Below are 22,625 nucleotides of genomic sequence, written 5' to 3'. Positions count from 1 at the left end.
TGTTAATAAAGCATTGTACAGTCTGACAAGTTAAATCAAAAGTCTGTATTTCTCTTCATTCATTTAAAATGAAGCACTGTAGCCAAGCGCATGTAATATACTCACTGTCAGAATTCGGCTACGAGAACTGGTTCCAGTGGTCATCATGTAACCACTCAGACGTGATTTTCATACTTACGGTCACGTGCCAACTATTTTCTCTTCATTGAGAGAAGCAGGGTCTGTAGTTTTATATATATATTCTATATTACTATAATATAGGACAAGTCACCTATATCTTAGAGACTCATTTTATAAGATGTTGCCTATATTATACAGACACCTATATTATTTGGAAAACAGCCACCTATATTATACAAGACAGTTCCTCATATCATTCATTCACCTATATTTTTTAGGATAGTTTCTCATATCATATGGTAACCTAAATTATATAGCTCAGGCACATATATTATATAGGATACAGTCACCTGTATTATATTGTACAGTCACCTGGATAAGGTGGGCGTGCTTTTCTTGGAGTCCATCTTGTAGCTGTTAAGGCTGATCTGCTCTGCTGATTCAGTGTCGCTTCTCTGGTCCTTTAGGTCTGGAGATCCACTCACTCTGCTGTAATACAATAAGGGCATACTTTAACCAGGGGCATAGCAATAGGAAGAAAGGTTCCCCATGGTAAAAGAGCCAAATGTCAGGGGTAAACAAGTTACTCTGGTTTGGTCAGCACAGGTGACTTGGTCAGGAGCAGGACAAGAGAGGCACAGAATGATACAGTAGACTCTCTGAGAGTTTACATTCAGTAATGAAGTTTATAACACTATAACTCCCTGAACCCAACACCCATTTGAATACCCCATTCTATTTACCCAGAAGTCTTTGGTCTCTCCTGTGGGCTCCTTTGCCCTTTCCTCGCCTTTTGATCACTTATCTGCTGTGAATATTCCAACAATGTCTGTGCCGTCGTCTCCCGTTTGTTGACTATGAACAAAAAATTAATTTAAGGATCAAAATGATTTTTCACATCTTCAGTCACGGATTCCTCATAAGTTTCTGCTAAATGTTTTAGGATGCAGTAGAGAAACTGTAGATTTACAATGAGCTTCCAACAAGACAACTCAGATTAAAGTCAACCCAGCCCTCGGCCAATCTATGAGTGGGTCACCAATGTGTGGAGTCTTCTAGAGTCCTAAGAAGTAGACCACCCATGAGATCATCAGTATGCCCTTTATGCCATGTGAACAATGGTTGCCCAGATAGGATAATCGGTTTAAGATTATGCTAGTCAAAAGGTGTGTTTTCCTACTCGGTGCAATTCAACACACATGGGGAATAATGATGTCTAATTGTCACCTTACCCATACATTTCGAGGAGGAATACCAAAGAGTTTTAGGAACGGGTTCCCCAGAATTTCCATTTTGTGGGGAATAAAATTTTTTTTACTAGAGCAGAAGTGTCAGGAGTAGAGATGGGCGGACGCCTGGATGTCCGGGTCTGGCCAAACAGTTACAAAAATCTTGGGTTCGGGTACCAGAACAGTACACTTACCCAAACCTGGACCCCATTCACTGGAATGGGGGACCTGAACATCCAGTGTTTGCCATGATGTCATGTGCATGACAGCGTGGCAAACACTGTCGGCAGTAAAATCATCATCGCCGGTCAGACAGCCACTGTTCCCAAGGTGTCAAAAGACAGTGTGAGAATGTAGCTGTGATCGGAGGTAAAAAGTTTACCTCTGGTCACTGGTGTCAGCTGATGGGACTACTGCTACCATCAGCAAACGTCTGCTGCTAAGAAGAGAGAGAGCAAGAGCCGCTGATGAGAGTATTTATCAGCCGGCGCTGTAATTTAAAGAAAAAAAAAAAAAAAACTGCGTGGGTTCCCCAGTGTTTTCGATAACCAGTCAGTCAGAACTTACAGCTGGGGCTGCAACCCTCAGCTGTCAGCTTCAGCAAGGGCCCCAGGCTTATTTTTAATTATTTAAAAAAAATCATTTAAAAAAATGGCGTGGGGTCCCCCCCTCATTTTTTGAAAACCAGCCTTGCCAAAACAGACAGTTGGGGGCTTGTATTCTCAGGCTGGCAAGGGGCCATAGATACTGCCTCCCCTGTAGTAGTCACAAGTAGGGTTCATATTTGTGTGGTTGATATCACCTTTGTATTGTCTATCACCTTTGTATTGTCATTTGACATCAAGACCATGGCTTAGTAAGGGAAATACATCTAAAAAAACCCTATCCATTACTAACATTACTAATCCTGTAGTTGCGCCATAAATAAAGACACAGCAAGAAGTCCTTTATTTGAAATAAAACATAACACTTTTACTTTTATAACTAAAATTAAACAGTTATACTCACCTAATGCCTAATTCTACTGAATCCCTCGTCTCGTGTAATAAAACAAAAATAAAAAATAACCATATTCCTCAGTGACCGGCAGTGATGTCATCGAGGTTACTGCTGGTCACTGAGGCTGCGTTCCCAGCCGGGCTGAACTGCGGTGACTTCGGTGAGATCCCTGCTAGCACAGTGAGAAAGTCTCACGGTGCAGAGGACAGTTCATCGCAGTTCACCGGGAGAATTTCACTGCACTGAATTTGATCACACCTGCGGGCTCCGGCTGTCTTTTGACAGTGTGGGAACCGCAGCTGTGTGACCGGCGGTGATGATTTTACCGCTGATCAGAAGTTGTGTTTGCCACGCTGTCATTCGCATGACAGCGTAACAATCACCCCGTTTTCAGTGGGCAGAACCCAAATTGTAGCACGGACTTCCTGGTGAAATCTGTGCTTGGTGTCCGTGCCCGAACAGTAGGTGTTCTGTACGGACGCTTAACGTTACGGTTCGGGTTCGCCCATCTCTAGTCAGGAGAACAAATCAGTCCTCTATAAAGGCATCTTATAGATATCCTAACATTAAAAGCTCAATATTCGAGACCCATGGTTTAGCTTACAGTCCAATCACAGCAACAATTACATTATTGTCCTGGAAGACTAAAAAGACTAAGACTAAAAAGTCACCTGTATAAAACAGATGACTCAACAACAGCACATTGACGATTTTCAGTTGAGCACTAACAGGGTTTATATTTGATGTGAATATACTTGATGTTAAGGGGGGATTCTCAAGTATAGAAGTTATTAAGACCCCCACATGAATGGAGTGGTGGTTGGTCATGGGCACTGCTGCTCTATTCATAATGGGACACTTTAGAGCCCCAGTTCTTGAGATTTGTGGATATCTCAGCGGTCAGAAAGTTATCCTCTATAAAAAAAAAAAAAAGTACATTTAGATTACTGTAGTAAAATTTAGGCAATCATGTCTGGATCAGGCAACAGCTCCAGTGCAGTCTGTACACAGAGGCCGACCAAGCTCTGATATTTCCATCTCAGAAAACTATTATCAGGAATCAGGTTTTTTTTTTTACAATCAGTTGCACAAAGTGCAAATTGCGACAACATTTTTCAAAAGATGGATGGAGAATACAAAATCTGTCCCAACTATAGACAAATATGGGAAGAATAACACTTTTATCCACCCTTCCACTAGAACAAAATTGCTCCAGATAATGGCAACCTTTTAGTGTCAGATCATAAATCTGTAGGAAAAAATAATTTTGTTAAAAAAAAAAAAACAAATGCAAAAAGATCAACAAGATTTAGAAGCACATAAAAAGGCACACAGCTAATAATAGACTGATCCCTATGCTTCTTGGAAAAATTCCCTTCAGACCAATGCATTTAGAACAGAAGCAAATCTACCTGGAGCTGGAAGTTTACGGCGTAGAGAGATCCTCACTAAGTCGCTGCCAAGTCTGTTAGCAAAACGATTGACTCTCTGGTCATAAAACCAATCTCCTGTTGATTTCTTCAGCTCCCTGCAAACATTGAAAGTATATGAGACGTTCATGTTCTAAATCTTCACAATGAAGAAGCTCTGCGGAATAAAGAGGTTCTATCAGGGGATACTTTGCGATCAGCTTATTGCTATCAGATCCTTCTGACCAGTAGTGATTGTCCAGATCAGAGAGGGACCATCTGTGATCTAGTATCTCTGCAGCTACATCTCTTATATTTGATTTTACAAGACTAAGTGATAACAGAACTTTATAAAATGAATGTACATGTAACTCACGCCTCCTTGATGCAAACGTTGCACTTCCATCCTCCAGTTGAGGTCTCCATGCGACAATCTTTGCACACTAAGTGGTTGCAACTCCGACAAGTGTTTGTTTTAGGGAGCAGACGTCCCACATTCTGCTGACATCGGGCGCAGGTTCGGTCACTGTATCGCTGACTCCCCCTTTTTGCACCTTTTCTCCTTATATCCAGAAGCTCATTTTTTAATCTCCTACGAACAAAAGACAGAAGAGGTGAATCACTGAGGATGTGAAGGACTCGTGAAGGCAATCTTTCGAGGCGTCTTAGATCAGTATATATAGCCCTTATTCCAGGGGCAAACACAGAATTATACCTCCCAGCGAAGATATCAGCACAGTCCTGTACCAAGATTATTCTCTCCCCATAGCAATGGTAGGGCTTGCATCTGAGGTACTGGAGTCCCAGGTTCCAGCCACCTGAAGCTCTAACACCCTGAAGTTCTTGCCCTGCAATGTTCCTATAAGTTACAGTGTAGACTGTGACGATATCATTGCACCTGTTGGTGCCAAGGCGCTGTTCAGAAGGGGTGTATGACAGAGCTGTCTTGAAAACAACAGATCACACTGGAACTAATGTTATTCAATGGGACAATGCAGCGTAACGGGTTTTTTTCCCTGACCGAATCTGCATGTGAAAAAATTAAAAAATCACAGCATGAACTAGTTTCCTCTGTAAATCGGATGAGATTCACCCATTTAAGTCTAAAGGTTTGTAAAAATAAAAATCGGATGCAGTACAAAGCCACAGTGTAGCATCCAATTTTTAAGGATACATTGCAATTCTGTAACATAGTAATGGTTAATAGCTGCTGATGTAAAAAAAAAAAAAAAAAAAAAAAAAAAAATGAATTTTACACGGATGACAAGTGAGATAAAAAATCATTCCACTTTTTTGGATTTAACATTGAATGACCCACTCATGTGAACCTAGCCTCAGGAGCACTATTTGCTGGGGGCATTTAATTTTCAGGACCTTGTATTATAGGGTATTCGAGTATTAATAGTATTTTCAAGGGGGACTTTCATTAGGCACAGTAGAAGGGGCAAGGACAGGATGAAGAGCTTATGTTGAGGAGGTCAGGAGGATAATGGACAGGAGAAGAACCTACGACTCTTTGAAAAAATCCTGTATATGGAGTCATAGTTGGAGAAGCCTCATTATTGTCTTGGCTGGAAGGAGAAGAAGAAGAAAGAGGACAATGTTTCAAACCATAGAAGACGTCTCCTGTGGTCTGGATTTACTCCTAGTATGTAAAAAAGTGTCTGACGTGGGGGAACTGGTACACCTGCCTATGGGTTTGTGCTCCACATCTGACAACCCAGAGTAAAATAAATACCTGACTACGTTGTTGATACGCCTTTTTATGGCTTTCATTAATGTGACTTAGAGATAAATTAGCCATGCGCTGACTATGCTCTTACAGCAGGGGCACGTGGGGAAGCAGCGATATTACAGAGCTGCCAGCTATAAGACGCCCATCACAGAGGCCACAGCCAGACTAACAGGAATAAGATGGATGGTAAGTTTAACGGAGAAAAAAAAAATTATAACCCTAAATTATATATCGGTATAATCAAAAAAAGACAGCAGTGTTTCTCTTGGAATACAAAAAACAATATTAAATTAACAGAGATACATACAATTACTGTGAAGTAATAAACGGTTACATAAAGGCATAGCAAAATTTCTAAATTTGCTTTGCCATTATATCCTTACTGTCACTTCACTGTAATTTATGAGAATTTTTTCTACATTTATGAGCCCCTTCTCCTCCTGCTGTCTAACCTCATCATTTACTCAGAAAACCCATCTCAAATGTGTCTTAGTCCAAGTTAGACGGACTTCCAGCACAGAAAGGTTAAAGCCAGCTATAAAAGCCTATAAGGAAGGGGAGTTAGGAGGAGGATTAAGGAGCTAAGTAATAAAGCAAGCATAGGCAGACTCACTGTTAGCGAGAGTGAGGTAACATATTCCAGAGCTGGATTCACAGATACACTGCTCACAGTACTGCAGTGTAGTGTTCTCCAGGATGCTGCTGCTGCTACTTGTGAAGATGTGTCACTTACAGACAGGAGAACAGGAATTCCTCATGTCCGTGTGTGCGATGTATTGGACGCTCCAGCCACTAGTTCAAAGGGAACTGAAAACTACAGATAGAGTCTGCAGAGGGGAAAACTGATGAAAATGCAGAATACAAAGTCATGTAATGGTCAGATATATTATGTTATTCCTCATGTACACACAGGACTTATAAATCCTGAATGTATGCAGGTGAAGTTGTAAGTGTATAATTTACAAGTCCAAGAATTCTGAACATTTTATTCAGCCATTACTTATTTTTACCCGTTTTTCTGCAAGTTTGGGTGATAATATACCTGGTCAATATAACCTGGGAAGGGGCTGTTATTGGCTTATCTATGGAGGAGCCCTGGCTGCCATACTGCGGGTCACCAGGGTCTCCTAGATGATGTAACTAAAAGGAAATGTCCAATAAAGCAGAGGCTTCGTCCTCCCTCACCTGACCCGACGATCCTCCACTCTCCGCAGGTCTTCGTCTCTCTGGAGAACTTGCAGGATAAAATCTTTTTCCATCTCTGACAAGTAGGACAGATTTACCATTTCTGGATTTTGGGTCATGGTTGCTCCTCAGTTCTCACTAAACAGTGCGGCTAACGTTTCAGACAGACACCTAGGAAAAGAATGGAAACAATATAATTGCGGTGTATGGAGTGTCATGTCGGCTAATGAAGGCTTGTTCAATACTCTGTTATTTGTCACCATTAAGATAAGATCTCTGCTTGTTGTCAGTGAGACATGCCATTACACAGCCAATACCTGTAAATGAACTTCCGGCTTACAAAATATGGAATAACAAGATGATAAAGCAGTAGAAAGGATACGTTGACTTTGGTTGGAAAATTATTTGGACACGGCCTTTATTAAAAATTTACATACCAAACTGTAAAACTTATAACCAAACCACAGCTTAGTCAAAGCTCAAGCCCGTTTACCATTTCCAATACCTGATGCCCATTCAGTTCCTTGAACGACTTAAACTACGGCCACCTTGCCTAACTAACAGTAGGCAAGAGTGGCAGGCCCCACCAAGGGCCAATTCAACCATTGCCTGCAAATCGAGGTTAAAATATCAGTGCCTATTTCCGAAAGATGCACCCAATCGCTCCGAAAAAGGCCTGGTAATCCATCTTCCAAGTCAACGTGCCTTAAAGAAAAACCACCGATAGACGGCATAAACTTGTTCATGGACAAATCTCTTACGAATTTTCTCACAAAATTTAAAATCCATAGATTGTAACCAAAGCAATCTTGGCACTATTTCAGAAAATATTAAGGTAGCATTGGGAAACATATTTCTTAATTCGAATAAGCTTTGTTTCATCTGAAATAATAAATCAATTGTTCTGAGTTATCGAATGTTGTTTCCTTCAAGATGAATGATTACGTCTAGGGATGGAGACCTGTTGTACATCAAAATCACTTGGTCCATGAGGCCAATCCATTTCTGTCCTCTGATATCAAACCAAAAAACCCTGACCAAATCAAAGGACAGACAGGCTCAAACCATAACAGTGTTGCCTCGCTCTCCTTTCAGCCCAGAGAATGAAAGAATGGCCTATTATCCACACTGTGAAACCCAAGAAAACTACAAACAAAAGTTGGTTCCACATTATTTACGAATATACAATTTATAACATTTCGTGCCCCATCTCCCTAACTTTTTAATAAATGTTTCTCTTAAACCAATCCTGGCTGCCTCTGTTGCTGCTCCAATTTGGAAAGAAGGAGTAGAGAAATATCACTGACCAAAGCATAGCCTAGATAAACACTTTTTCAGTATGCTCCTAAATTGGAACTGCGTCAAAGGCTTGCCAGAACGGTGGAGGAGGAATTTATTCTTCCCAGCAGAGCGTATACCAATATATTTTCTGAACAGACAAACTGGACAAAATAAATCTTCAGATAAACACATTAACCTTAAACTACTGCCCTTACCTTCCTGATCCGTTTTAGATTTGGCTATGTACAAAAACATTGACCCTTCTACAATAGAGATTGGATTGACAGCTAAACCTTCAAACCCATTTTGCCCTCTTGGCAACAGTTTACCAATACTAAGGGCCCCAACAAACATTAGGGTTGCTACAGTGCAAAACAATAATGACTCAAAACTATCAAAACAACATATATTGGATACTATACATAACTTTTAGCAAACCCGGAGAGATGAGGCACCTGCGATCCCGGACAGAATGATTCTTCCTATAGCTCTTCACTACCTGCTTCACAATAAAATAGGCAATGACCCATTCTGACCCAAAACTTTCCTAAAAAAGGAAATACCAGTAAAACTCCTAGAAACTGTAGAATGAGCAAAACCTTTATCAAACAGAAATAACAAAAACGCTGATTGTTCTGAACTTGACCTGGTGTCTAAATTTTCTGTAAAGCAAAACTTGGACCAAACATCGCCACTGATCGCAGCAATAGATCCAAAATTATGACCAGATTAGACCCCATAGATAATCCGGCCACTCCTCTCCTATTTTCCAGGCGCTGGGTACGAGCTTGAAGAAACTTGTGAACTGAAAATGAGAGAGTGATTCAGCAATTAAATTGCATTTTTGTTCAACATACGCGGCTTTCAGCCAAATGTTATATTTAAGGCATAATAGCACCAGAGACACAGTTCACAGCATATAAAATGTCCTTGCTGCTAGACCTGATAAAATTTTTGTTGGCCAACTTCCTACCCAAAATGACTATTCCTACCAAGATAGGAAACAATTCTAACAGTACACCATTTTTTGTAACTCCCCTATCTATCCAGGCCTGATTCCACCTACCAGAACACCACTCGCCGTCTAAAATCACGCCAAGACCATAGGTCATAGCATCTGTAAAGAATAGCAACTACTCATCTGAGACAAAGTTAGCACGCCACATCGGCCGACCATTGAAAGACTAAGAATTCTAGCCAAACTTCTAAATCTTCCTTTACGTCCTTTAATAATCTGACATGGAAGCATGGGTTCCTAATACCTGCCATGCAGGAGGACAAGTGCCTACAAAAAACCCTTCCCATAAACCAAATAAGCCCAACAATGACTACTTTCACAGAAGCTTTATCTTTACGCAATAAGCACTGTATCGCCTGTCTGCATTTTTCAATTTTGGTTAATGGCAAACACAACTCACCCGTAACAGTCTCTCAATATAATGTCCTAATAAAGTGAATAATGGCACTTCAATTCAAAATGTATAACACACTCCCCAATTGAAATAAAAAAGGGGGATGAAGAGATTCATAAAGCAGAATTTTATTAATTCAAAAAAGTTAAAATGTTAAAGTTAAAAAAAAAACTGTGTGCCTCACATAGACCAAACTTCCAAAAGCCAAGAACTAAAATAATAATAATTTTATTTCTATAGCGCCAACATATTCCGCAACACTTTACATTATAGAGGGAACTTCTACAGACAAAGACATTACAGCACAGAGTAGCAATAAACACATCGATCAAAACAGATACCAAGAGGAGTGAGGGCACTGCTTGCAAGAAGGGAAAAGGGGAGACATGAAAGGTGGATGGTAACAATTGCTTTTGTTTTCATTGTTTGGACCAGCCCTAGTGTAAGAATTGGGTGCTCCTGTTGCTGCATGAACCAGTTAATCTAAATATGTAACAGTACAGACACAAAGGGCTATTAACTGCAAAAAGCATGCGAGAACATGATGAGAGGTACCTGGTTATGGTAAAAAATTTTGAATGAGCCACACCGGGATATTTAGGTTAATGCGTTGAGGCGATAGGCCAATCTAGGCCAATCTAAACAAATGCATTTTTAAAGACATGCTTAAAACTGTGGGGATTAATCGTATTAACCTGGGTAGTGCATTCCAAAGAATTGGTGCAGCACGTAAAAAGTCTTGGGAGACGGGAGTGGGAGGTTCTGATTAATGAGGATGTTAACTTCAGGTCATCATCATACAATACAGGTAATGTGGATGAATAGAAATGTTAAGTACCACAAAAACTACTTTATGTACATATTATAATCAAACAGATATAAAATATATATAGCAGATAAATAGGGGGGGGGGTTGTTTTGTTTTTTTAAATCACCCCAAAAAATCTACAAAAACCATCAAACTAAAAGAGTAAAAGATTAAGTCCACGCTGACAAAATAAAGCCAGAGTACACGTAGCTGGTATATTTAAGCAGTAGTAGTCAAAATTGCATAGAAACACAGAAACCTATAATGCAAAACCATATAAAGGTAAGCACTGGTACCAGATCAATGGGGCTAAAGAATAGTGAAATAAGATCTATCAGTGAGATGTGCCAAAGAAATGGAATACTCAGACCAAACACTCAGCTGTGCACATAAATAAGTGGCGGACAGTGCCCGCAAAGACAGGAGACCGATTCACCTTGCTATCTGGAGCCAAGTCCTCTCACCCCGATGTGCGTTTTGTTGAAGGCTGACCCACAAGGTTTGCCTTTTTTAAAAAATAAAATTGGTCCGAGCCTCCCTGCCGAAAGTCGCATAAGTGTTATGCAAGTGTCATGCGAGTATCATGTGGGCACAATTCGATTTTTCACACCTAGCATCAGATTTACATCCTGATGCAGTGCGATTGCTATCCGATTTTAAACATGAGCTTTTACATAGAGCAATTCTCTATGTCACTTACACATTGTTTGCAAAGGAAATTTTCGTCAAAACACAGAAATTATACACATATATACATTATACACACACACACACACACACACACTCTCGAGTATAAGCAGACACGAGTATAAGCCGAAGGCACCTAATTTTACCACAAAAAAACTGGGAAAAACTTATTGACTCGAGCATAAGCCTAGGGTGAGAAATGCAGCAGCTACAATTTCAAAAATAAAAATAGATACCCATATAATGCTGCATAAAATTGATGATGGCCCCCAAAAGTTTGCTCCATACAAAAATAAGTCCCATATAATGCTGCATAAAGTTGATGATGGGCCCCATAAGATGCCCATATAATGCTCAAATGCAGTTTATGCTGATCTTATACCCTGCAGCAATAAAATAAAAATGACATACTCCCCTCTCGTCGCTGACCGCTGCTCCTCAGTGTTGCCATCTCTCTGCAGCAACTGAGGGCACACACTAATCACGTCATCGCGCACTCTGACCTGAACGTCACAGCCAGAGGACGCGGAAGACACAGCGTGGCGGTGGAACAGGGAGGGGTGATTATCGCAAGTACCATGGACCTGAGCGAGCGACGGAATAGGCACCTGGCCCCCATAGCGCGCCAGTGACCCCGCCTGCTCAGGATCCTGGCGCCAATGCCGACCGCTGGCCCTGTCAGCAGCCACCGGAATACTTACCAAGGCTGCAGGGGAGTGCGCAGACGATCCGAAGACACCGAGGACCTGCGCACTGCATCTGAGGACAGGTAAGTGGGACCGTGACTTGTGTATAAGCCGAGGGGGGGGGTCTTTTTCAGCAAAAAAAGATGCTGAAAACATCAGCTTATACACGAATATATATATATATATTATACTGTATATATGCTGCTCAAAAAAATAAAGGGAACACAAACAGAATATAAATCCAAATAAATCTAACTTCTGTGAAATCAAACTGTCCACTTAGGAAGCAACACTGATTGACAATCAGTTTCACGTGCTGTTGTGCAAATGGAATAGACAACAAATGGAAATTATTGGCAATTATCAAGACACCCTCAATAAAGGAGTGGTTCTGCAGGTGGGGACCACAGACCACATCTCAGTATCAATGCTTTCTGGCTGATGTTTTGGTCACTTTTGAATGTTGGTTGTGCTTTCACACTTGTGGTAGAATGAGATGAACTCTACAACCCACACAATTGGCTCAGGTAGTGCAGCTCATCCAGGATGGCACATCAAGGCGAGCTGTGGCAAGAAGGTTTGCTGTGTGTCAGCGTAGTCTCCAGACTCGCCACCAGGAGACAGGCCAGTACACAAGGAGACGTGGAGGGGGCCGTAGGAGGGCAACAACCAAGCAGCAGGACCGCTACCTCTGCCTTTGGTAGTGCTCCTCCTGTTCCTCCTTGCACAGAGCCCTGCAAAATGACCTCCAGCAGGCCACAAATGTGCATGTGTCTGCACCCCTTGTGAGACCATATGCTGGTGCGGTTGGCCCTGGGTTCCTCCTAATGCAGGACAGTGCCAGACCTCAGGTGGCTGGAGTGTGTCAGCAGTTCCTGCAAGATGAAGGCATTGAAACTATGGACTGGCCCGCCCGTTCCCCAGACTGCACAAGAAATTTTTTCATTTTTAGGCTCTGATTACACACTGCTGCCACCTTTCCCGCACACTGTGTATAAAAACTGGACATATGTGCACTTATTACTACCGACCCCCTGTAAGAAGAAGCTAACGTGAAACACACGTCAGGGCGCCTTACTGCTGACCAGGTCATGTATACCCACTATACTCTGAATGTACTTTAGTACCCTTTCTTTATTTGCACAATTATAATGCTATTGCACAACTATACTATTACTGAATAGCATACTTGCACCTTTACCAATATATACCATTTTGTTACTATAGCATTTATGGTAGGCTGATATATATTTTTTTGCCAAGAAATACAACAAGACACTTTGAGCACTGTGCACTTTATATTTTTTGTGGAATATATATTTTGCGGGGAGTTATGTATTTCTTTCCTATTTGGCTATGAGCTGCTCTTAATTAAAACAGAGCTTTTTTTCAAAAATTTAAATCTCATGGTTCATTGAAGCATTTATATTGATATATTTAGCATTAGTGCTTATTTATTTTGGATAAAATATCTTGACAATTTATAGATATTTCTTAGCTCTATTGAACCTATTGATCAATGTATTATATGGGTAATCAATACACTGATTGAAAAAATTATTTTTGTATGTACATTGAACCATATAAGTACTAATTGTACTATACAGCACTTTAAACTTTTATCTTGTGGATTTTTTTCATTTTTATGCTCTGATTACCGTACATTTTTTTAATGCAAATTGCCTATTAACTCATTACAAATTAGCTCATTTATCATAATTCATCCCTGTGTTTTCAGGTCCATTTTTGTGTCTACCCACTAAAGACTGAAAAATAGGCTATGTGCACACGTTCAAATCTGCACCAAAAAAGCATCAAATAATGGGGAAAACACAAAATGTAGCAAAAATGCAATAACCAGAAGTTATTCTCTAGTATGGTACAAACAACTGCAGAAAACAAAAAAAATTCAGTATCTATGCAATGTGTGAACATGGCCTAACAGACAGAAAAAAAAAAAAAAAAAAGACAGATGTAATTTAGTGAAGCTACATAAAGATGAGAAAGTTCTGGCGCCTCCAACTATGAATGAAGGGCTAACAGGAAAGAGCAGCCTACATGAGGATAAAATACAGCAAACACAGGTCACACAAGATAAACTACAGAGGGATTCAAAGAGGGCGTTAACCATCTTCTCCACCTTTACAGGTGGCTGAGCATTGTGTTTGTCTCACATCTCAGTATGAAAGCCTCACCCTTTGTCCCATACAGTCATTTATGGAGATTATTCTGACGGCTGATGTCATCTGTGTTGCTGTAAAGCTTTCATTGTCTGACTGGTAAATCCTACACAACGGCTACAGCGTAGCATAAACCCTATAAACAGTGGTGTACTGCCAATGGCGGCAGGCCAGGCGACTGCTATGGTGCCCTGATGGTTGAGGGAGCCCGCCGTAGTCAGACCGCAATAGCTGTGGCACAGTGGCTGAATCCCCAAAGCTTGTGGGACTAACCTCTGTATGTAACACTTCCTTCACTGTATCTGGATCCTCCACCTCCTTTAGGGCCTCCACTTGCACCCTCAAACTCTCCCATAATGAGACATGAGTTCCAAAAGTGCAGAGAGAATTCCCCCCACCTCTCTACTGCGCAGCCAGCTCACCACAATCAGGCAGTGTTAAAATGAATATAACTTGGAGATCAAAGTCACACAGCTTAAGAATTGTGAACAGCTATTCAAGCTGAGATAGAGCAATGGCTGTCTCCACTGAACCTGGAGCCAGGGATGGCCGTGTGTGATAATGATGCAATCATGGTGCTGGCCCTACGCCAGGGCAACCTCACACACGTGCCTTGCAAAGTTCACATCCTCAACCTGGCGGCACAGCAATTTCTCTGATTTTGTACAAAAGAGAAAAAAAAAAAAGTGATGGCACTCACCGTTCTGTCGTGAAAATTCTTTATTGATTAAAATGCATTGGCACGGGAGGAACGTACAGAGTGGACAACGGCAGTTTCACGCACTTGCGCTTCAACGAGACCTGAGCAAGTGTGTGAAATGGCCGTTGTCCATTCTCTGTACGTTCCTCCCGTGCCAATGCCTTTTAATCAATAAAGAATTTTCAAGACAGAACGGTGAGTGCCATCACTTTTTTTTTCTCCTCTCTTTTGTACAAAATCAGATTACATGTTTGCTTTTCTGGATTGAGCACCCGTTCTGACAGTATTTTGGCGGTCCGTCCAGGTGTGTGATTTTCGACTTGAATAGCAGTCATGGAACTGCTTTGGGGTTAAGGAGCAGTGCCGAATCTTCTGTATCACGTATTTTGTACAGCAATTTCTCTGCCACTATCCCAGCCTGGGTGAGCTGCTGCAGAAAGCACGGGTGCTGTATCTTCACTTCCACCGATCGCATCCCTTAGGTCTTCCACTTGCATCGCTACAGAGCTCTTTCTGCCTACTGATTAACTGTTTGATTTGCGATGTTTCAACATCGTGGAAATCCGCCCTTCACATGTTGCAGCGACTGTGGCAGCAGCATCGAGCCCTGGTGTAGTATTTCCTTTTGTACAGTCTGGGCCAAAAAGCAGTACGGACGTGGTAAAAACCATGCTTGCAGAGTGAACACAGATAAAGGAACTCTGTATCCTTATGCAGAGTTTTGAAATGGCTACTATGCAGGCTAACACTGATGAAGCCATCATCAGGAACACTATTCCGGTCATGTACATGCTGGGGCACACTATGAATAGTTTGCATGAAGAGGTGGTGGTCCAAGAGGAAGAGGTGGAAGCAGAGGAGGATGTGAAAAGGATAACAATATCTCTAAGTTACAGACTGTCGTCGCACAGGCGGATGCCATGGAAGGGTGGATTGCATCGATCGAGGGGGGCTCATGGTAACAGACAAACTGTTAGTGAAGGTGCAGGAGCCAAGGAACAAATGGAGAACGAGGAGGAAGAGGTTATGGGCGTGCAACAGTCAGGAGATGAGGAGGATAATGATCCTCTCTCTGCTGACGTAGTTGACGGGAGGGGAAAGAGGAAGCAACCTTGACTGTTACCATGCCACCAACACACCATGGACTTGGACCTCATGTAAAAGCCAGACACATGAGCGCCTTCTTACTGCACCATCATCAACATGATGCCCATATTCTTAGGGTTAGAAATAGAAAACAAATTGGAGCTGTTGCATGAGATATCAGGGTTCCCAGCAAAGAAGGATTACACCACTCCCTTAACCACGAGGTCTTAATTGAATCTTTAATTCAAAGTTGTAAATTCTGGCCCAGACATTGATACCTCATGCATGGCCCATAGCTGACTGCTGCTGTGCCATTAGCAAATTTCTACTGTGAGTCAATTGATGACAGTTTTCATGTTGTCTGCCCCTAATTTTAGTGACAAATTTTTGAGTACATTTTCTCCCGTTATCCTTATGAAAAGAAAAAAAAAATGTGTGTCTAAAGTTACATTTTTGTGAAAAAAAAAAAAAAAAGTTAAATGCTAATTTTTTTCCTTCCACATTCCATGAATTACTGTGAAGCATATGATGGGTTAATAAACTTGAATGTGGTATTGATGGTTGCAGTTTTTACAATGGTGTCACTTTTTGGTATTTTCTGTCATATAGGCCCCTCAAAGTCACTTCAAATGTGATGTGGACCCTAAAAAAATTGTTTTGCAAATTGTATAGCTTTTGCTGATAACAAGCCCTTCTTGAATGACATTTATTGATTTGGGCGGTATGGCAAGGTAATCCCACTACCATTGATAAATTCAATATGTATTTGAACACAAAACAATTTAAATCTCACATTCACAGTCAATAATCCAACTATATAAATCCAAGAAAGGGGTTTCTATTGAGTTGGAAATCGCATCACTCAAACAGTAGAGACATCCCTTTTCAGGAAAGATAAGTTTGGAAATACCGTTTTATTATCCTCTAGTTCTCATCCCCGTCACATCAGGTGTACTAAACCTTACATGGGGATTTTACATCGAGCAAAACCGGTTTGCTCCCGAAACAATTCTTTTATTAACAAAAGTAGTATAATGAGTTAAAGGCTGATTGATAGGGGATACAATAACCAAGACAGCAATCGTGCTTTGATTCTGTTTCCAAAAAACCTAGGTCCTTTTCATCACAAAGCAAGAGGTCAATGGATAATAACCCACACTCTTCTGTCACCTTTTCAAAAGCATATAGTCCGCAATTTAATGAAATTACATCCATCGTAATAAAATATTTACCTGTAACAAATCAAGATGACACCGCACGTGAAATTATAAATAATGGATGTAGGTGTGTTGCTAAATGGGGTCTCACTCTAGGCAATTGATCACCTCCTAGCCTTTTGAGATAACCAGTTAGAAGTTTGAGTGGGTTATCAGTAAAGGTTTTCAGAAATGTGTCAGCACTTCGAAAGTTTTCACAAAGGGGATCTCACACATTTTGTGCTTTTTGGTCTGGAAAAAGTCTATGTCCTAAACGAGTCAGAAATTGGCACGAACATCTCACCAGCAGAGAAGCATATTGGATTTTACGTTAAGATACAAAATATCCAAAAGAAATTAGCTTTAAAAATGATTTACTTGATATTTATTGCTTTGTACTTCAATGTGATTGCCAACACTGCTGTGGTTTTGAGCACACCTGGAGCTTTACTAAGGAGATCATCTCATTCATGTCTGATTGGACTACTTCCTCTATATATACTAGCCCGCATTCCTGTACTGACATCCTGACTAAGGGCACATTCGTTGTGCCAGAAACGCGACAGGTGTTTTTTTTAATCCTTTCCACATGGCTTAAATATGGCGAAATAAAATATTTTACCCGAATTTACCCGAATCTTTTTCCTTGACATATTGTTATGAGTCACCGGAGGAGGAGAAAACAAAAATACAAGCTAAGTCCAGAAAACCAGAGAGGTTGGTAGCTATCGGATTGCAGACCCCTGATCCTATACACCACAACTAACAGTAGCCGTGGGGGGTTCCTACGGTGCCCTAGACCCCTCGTCACAGCTGGAGAACTACACAAGCCTAAAGAAAGAAAGGGGAAATCTAAACTGCCCCAGAGCAGACCCCAAAGCAATAGACAGCCCCCAACATGTATGGTCGGTGAAAAACAGATGAAAACACAAACACAGACAGAAAGACAGGCTGAGCAAACGATGAGGCCCAACTAACTAGATAGGACAGGACAGAAAAGATGCTGGTTGCAATCCGCAAAAAACCCTACCAAAAATGTCCCAACCGTCTGATAGGGAAAAAGGCCCTGAAGTCGCTAGACTTCAAAATCACTATATCAGCACTCAGGTATATTCTCAAAACAGAGCAAAGAGATCAACTGATCAGAGACAAAAATGGAATTCAGCCAATCCCAACCAGGACTGGCTGAAAACAAACACTAAGGATACCAGACAAAATCTCATGGAATAATAGCAGGGCAAAAACTTAGCTTTTAGTAGACAGGAACTAAGCTGGATGCAAGAGCTCAGAGCAGAAAGGATCACCAGCAGCCCTGCAGGGCGTCGGCTGCCTTATATCCACTCAGAAATTCCAGATGTCCAATCACACTCCGTCTGTTCAGATGACAGGTTCTTCCCATCCCAATCAATTTCACTACCTCTCTTCACCAGCAGAGGGAGTTCATCAGACATCAAAAGTGAAGGGGGAGAATGAACTCACAACACATTGTTGCTGTGCTCATCATTGGGATCGACATCCACCTGGGGATTCATTAACTCCAGCCTACGTGGAAGCTCCCTAACCTTTCTTCATTTGAAGTACACTTAGACATGGCATGCAAATATATTGGTTATTAATGCTTTTTATAGAAACATCAATTTCATGCAAAATCATAATTTTTGGAAAATTATAAGGAAATAGTTGTGCTCCATGCCCAGACTAAACACCGTAACCAGTGAGCAGGTGTGCCAGCTGTGAGGAAGCAGGACAGCGAGAAATGTGACTTGCAAAGTTGAGCAAAAGGATCTTCAAGACCTTGTTCCTGGGTCCACGACCGGGCTCCATGGCAGATGGACCAGGGTCCTTCGAATTTCCTTGGCTGGCACAATGGGCAATTGGTGCTTCAGACCCCTGTATGACATTAATGAGGACATCACAGTGAACGTGCACACCAGTTGTCCAAACTGCCACCACGAGAGGAAGATCTTAGGACCCTGGTCTGGACGCCATGGAGTACAGAAATGGACTCTAGACCAGCGAATCTTTTTGATCAACTTTAGTGACAAGTGAGGTGCTAACTATATTGCTCATTTTGAATAATTTGGCTGTTTTTGCACAAACTCATTAATGAGGACATCACAGTGAACGTGCACACCAGTTGTCCAAACTGCCACCACGAGAGGAAGATCTTAGGACCCTGGTCTGGACGCCATGGAGTACAGAAATGGACTCTAGACCAGCGAATCTTTTTGATCAACTTTAGTGACAAGTGAGGTGCTAACTATATTGCTCATTTTGAATAATTTTGCTGTTTTTGCACAAACTCATAACACCATCGTCTTCGCCTAGAGATCATATTACAAAAGCAGTGAAAAAAATTAACCTCTGGCTGCAGGAATGTGTGAAACCACGGGACATAAAGCTGAACAAACAGCACGACTTTTCCTGTTTTAGCCAAGTACCAGGTATATCTGCAGCAGTACTGACACAGGATGGGTGTAGTCACATCTCGGGCAGATATTTTATTTCAGTGAGGTTACAGCCAGTCAGACGGCGGTAGATTCTCTCACCTGAAACAATTGAGTCGATTATAGAAACGCCACTGATCAAACTGTGATCAGCGTTTGATCAGAGTGTCAGCATAGGGTGACCTAGAGGATGGGAGAATCGGAGCACTGGTGAGGAGGACATGGAGAACAACATTTCTCCATTATGTGAGTATACGGAAGTTGGACTGCTCATGTCATCCGAGTGCAGTCCGATGCTTTCCGTGCACCTATAGACTTGAATGGGTGAGTGGAATCTGATTTCAAAGCGAAATTGCAGCACGTAGATTCCGTCAATCACATATAATTGTTCATCAGCCCTGCTGCCCTATTGAATAACATTGGTCGAGTCCTAATAAAAAAAAGGCATAGAGCCAAATATGTACTCTCGTGAGCGAGCGCAAAAAGTAAAAATATCACAGCTGACACCAAGGTACATTAAAGCATTAAAACATTTTTCAGGCGTTATCAGTCCTGGGATCATATTGAGTTTTTCTTTTCAAAATAACATTTTTACAAAACACTTCTCTTTACCAAAAAAACTCAGGGTATGACCTCTACATGGTAAGACACCTAAAATGTCTCATCATTGTGCAAACCTATATAAAATAAAAAAAAAAACACAACAACACACACAAAAAAAGCATGGCTCACATCTGAAATTATTTTCCAGGATGGAAGCCAGATGCAACTAGTTGTGAATCTTCAGACAACCCTGTGTCATTTTTTGTTCCTAAATTCTAAATAGTTCATAACAAACTTTAATAGTGAACAGAACTTAATTTTTCGGATATGGAACTCCAAATCACCTACACCAGGCCTAGGCAATTAATTTTCCCAAGGGGCCATGTGCGAGACTCTAACCATTGTGGAGGACCAAATCAACAGGCCAAACTTAATAATGAGCAGAACACAGGCGTAGGGGTTCAGCTCAGAGGGACACAAAATAATTGAGTGGGCCCCTAATCGATAACCCTGATTATAACTATGGTGGCACACGGATATTAACGCCATAAAGTGACAGTGTAGATACCAGTCCTGGAGAACATGTAAGATCACAGTACAGTTATAGATGACTTTCCAATGACGTTCTCACTCATGGAGTCGTCACTTTTCCCGTCTTTTCCATCTGGCCCAGACCGACATGACGACTTCTCCAGCCAGGACTCGTCTGCAGAGATTACAGCACAGACACATCTGACCTCTCACATTTCCTGCACCGTCCATATCTATCCTCAACCTGCACAAACTCCTCATCCTGATGATCATCAGCCAATACTGAGCCGCTGCTGCCGTATGTGTCCCTATTATTGTTCCTGCTGTATGGTACAATAACAGCGCCCCTCTTAGAGCCCCAAAAAATAATGCGCCCACTGTGCAGCCACATAATATTGCCCCCTTTGTGCCTCCACATAATAATGCCTCCTTTGTGTCCTCTAAATGATAAAACTGCCTTCTAGAAAATATTGCTGCACTGTGCAAATGCCTTAAAAACCGTGTCCACATTTTGCCCCTTTCATGGCTACAATGTGGGGAGGAGGACTCCCAGACAGTGAAAGGACAGGTACTCAGGGGACCGCCATCAGGGTTCCTGAGGGAACGATGCTGGGAGGACAGTAAAAGGAAAGACTTGACTGAAGTTGTCAGGGAAACAGGGGGCAGGGCAAGCTTAAAAGGAGCAGGGGGCGCGCTGAAGTGGCAGTTGACAGAGAGCAGGACAACAGTCAGGAAGCCGTGTGAGAGAGAGGACCGAGGGAGCAGACGGTGTGTTGTGGAGAGACCGACAGGGGCCTGTGAAAGGAAAGCTGCAGACTCACCGACTAGTGACACGCGAGAGACTTGCACGGGCGGCCGCTCCCCGCATACGGTCCCATACAGCCACTCCCGCTGCTTCCCACCCTGGTGTGACAAGATGGCTACCTCAGGCGACGACAGACCATTCCTTTACAGCAGTCAGGACACTGCCCCCCTGCCTTCTCCCACAGCTGCGGGCCTGTCATCACCGGCCCCAGGGGTCGCCACCTCGCTACAGGCGGTAGTAGAGGCCCCCGTCCGGTTTGCTAAGGGACCCTGAGCAGAGGTTGGTGAACGGTTATATTTAGAGACTGCGTCATTACCGCGCCCCACCGGCACCGTTTCTTCAGGGCCTGTTGCGCCCCACCGGCATGGTTTCTTCAGGGCCTGTTGCGCCCCATCGGCACCGTTTCTTCAGGGCCTGTTGCGCCCCACCGGCACCGTTTCTTCAGGGCCTGTTACGCCCCACCGGCACCGTTTCTTCAGGGCCTGTTGCGCCCCACCGGCACCGTTTCTTCAGGGACTGTTGCGCCGCACCGTCATCGTTTCTCCAAGGGCCTGTCGAGCCCAGTTTCATCCCGGAATATTGAGGCGTCAAGGCAGCCGCATCAGCGACCTCTACGCGGCCACGCCTGTGATCCTGACAGACCCCTGGAAGGATAAGTGAACTATAGGACATAAGGACCCCCAGTTTGGTCATACGTGGGCTATAGCACCTGGGCCAACCGAATTAGTCGCATTTACCAAAAGAAAGTGTTGTTAGGTTTGTTGAGTCCCTGCATGGACTGGTGTTTGTTCATACTTGTTGTTTGCTCAATATAGCCCCAGCGGCTGCAGTTTATAAAAGTTATTTCCACAAACCGCACCCAGTCTCGTGTCTCGTCCCTGCATCCTGCGAACCTGCTGAGCCCTACAATACTCTATAACGTTTTTTCAAGAGGTTGTCTGATCAGCTGAGGTCAAACACCCACCATCCCACCAATCAGCTGTTACCAATGTTGGAGGCAGCCGCCGCAAGTACTCACTTGCCGAGCTTCTCCGTCTACTTGTAGTGGCTGCCACAGGGTACTACATATCCAGCTCCCATTGATTTGAATAGGAGGCGGATGTGCAGTACAAAACCCGGCCACTACAAGTATACAGAGCAGCTCGGCAAGTGAGTACTTCCGGCTGGTGGCCGCCACAGCTAATTGGCAAGGTGCTGGGTGTCAGACCCCAGTCGATCAGACATGGATGACCTATCCTAAGGATAAAGGATAAACAGCGTATGCACAACTTCAGAAGGTGCTCAAGTAGGGCCCCACACCATACATGAATAAGAAAAACTTTCCACTCAACTTCTAGAATATTTTTTTGGATTTTTTTAATGCAGCCAGAAAATAATAGACGTTTCAGCCTCACTGGCCTTCATCAGTAACAGACTGCAGTATAGTAGTTAATCGCATTCAGTGCGATAATAGAAGTGACACCATAGTCACTTTAAATGTGCCTTGTCATGCACTAGGCGGTGGGCATGGAGCCTGAATCAAATAGTACCTCGGTGGGTGGGGGGAGCTATGCAGACATCAGCGACCCAGAATCCACTGTTGGTCA

At 42.5% G+C, this 22,625-nt stretch overlaps 1 protein-coding gene across 2 annotated transcripts in view; it reads right to left on the bottom strand.

Moving 5' to 3' along the window:
• The window catches only part of SYTL4 (synaptotagmin like 4), a 146,715-nt gene that overhangs the window by 54,955 nt on the left and 69,135 nt on the right, over positions 1 to 22,625 (bottom strand). For both annotated transcript variants that reach the window (XM_073589828.1, XM_073589829.1), the window contains 5 exons: positions 6,678 to 6,848; positions 4,134 to 4,349; positions 3,761 to 3,876; positions 864 to 975; positions 493 to 609 (listed from right to left, as the gene is read on the bottom strand). In XM_073589828.1, coding sequence (XP_073445929.1) covers positions 493 to 609; positions 864 to 975; positions 3,761 to 3,876; positions 4,134 to 4,349; positions 6,678 to 6,796 — 680 coding nt within the window. In that variant the 5' untranslated portion in view covers positions 6,797 to 6,848. The remainder of the gene's footprint in view (positions 1 to 492; positions 610 to 863; positions 976 to 3,760; positions 3,877 to 4,133; positions 4,350 to 6,677; positions 6,849 to 22,625) is intronic.

Source organism: Dendrobates tinctorius, unplaced genomic scaffold, assembly GCF_039654945.1.
Source record: "Dendrobates tinctorius isolate UK_male_01 unplaced genomic scaffold, ASM3965494v1 ptg000114l, whole genome shotgun sequence".
NCBI lineage: Eukaryota > Metazoa > Chordata > Amphibia > Anura > Dendrobatidae > Dendrobates > Dendrobates tinctorius.
The sequence above is the reverse complement of the archived record's forward strand: the minus strand, read 5'-3'. Positions and strand labels throughout refer to the sequence as shown.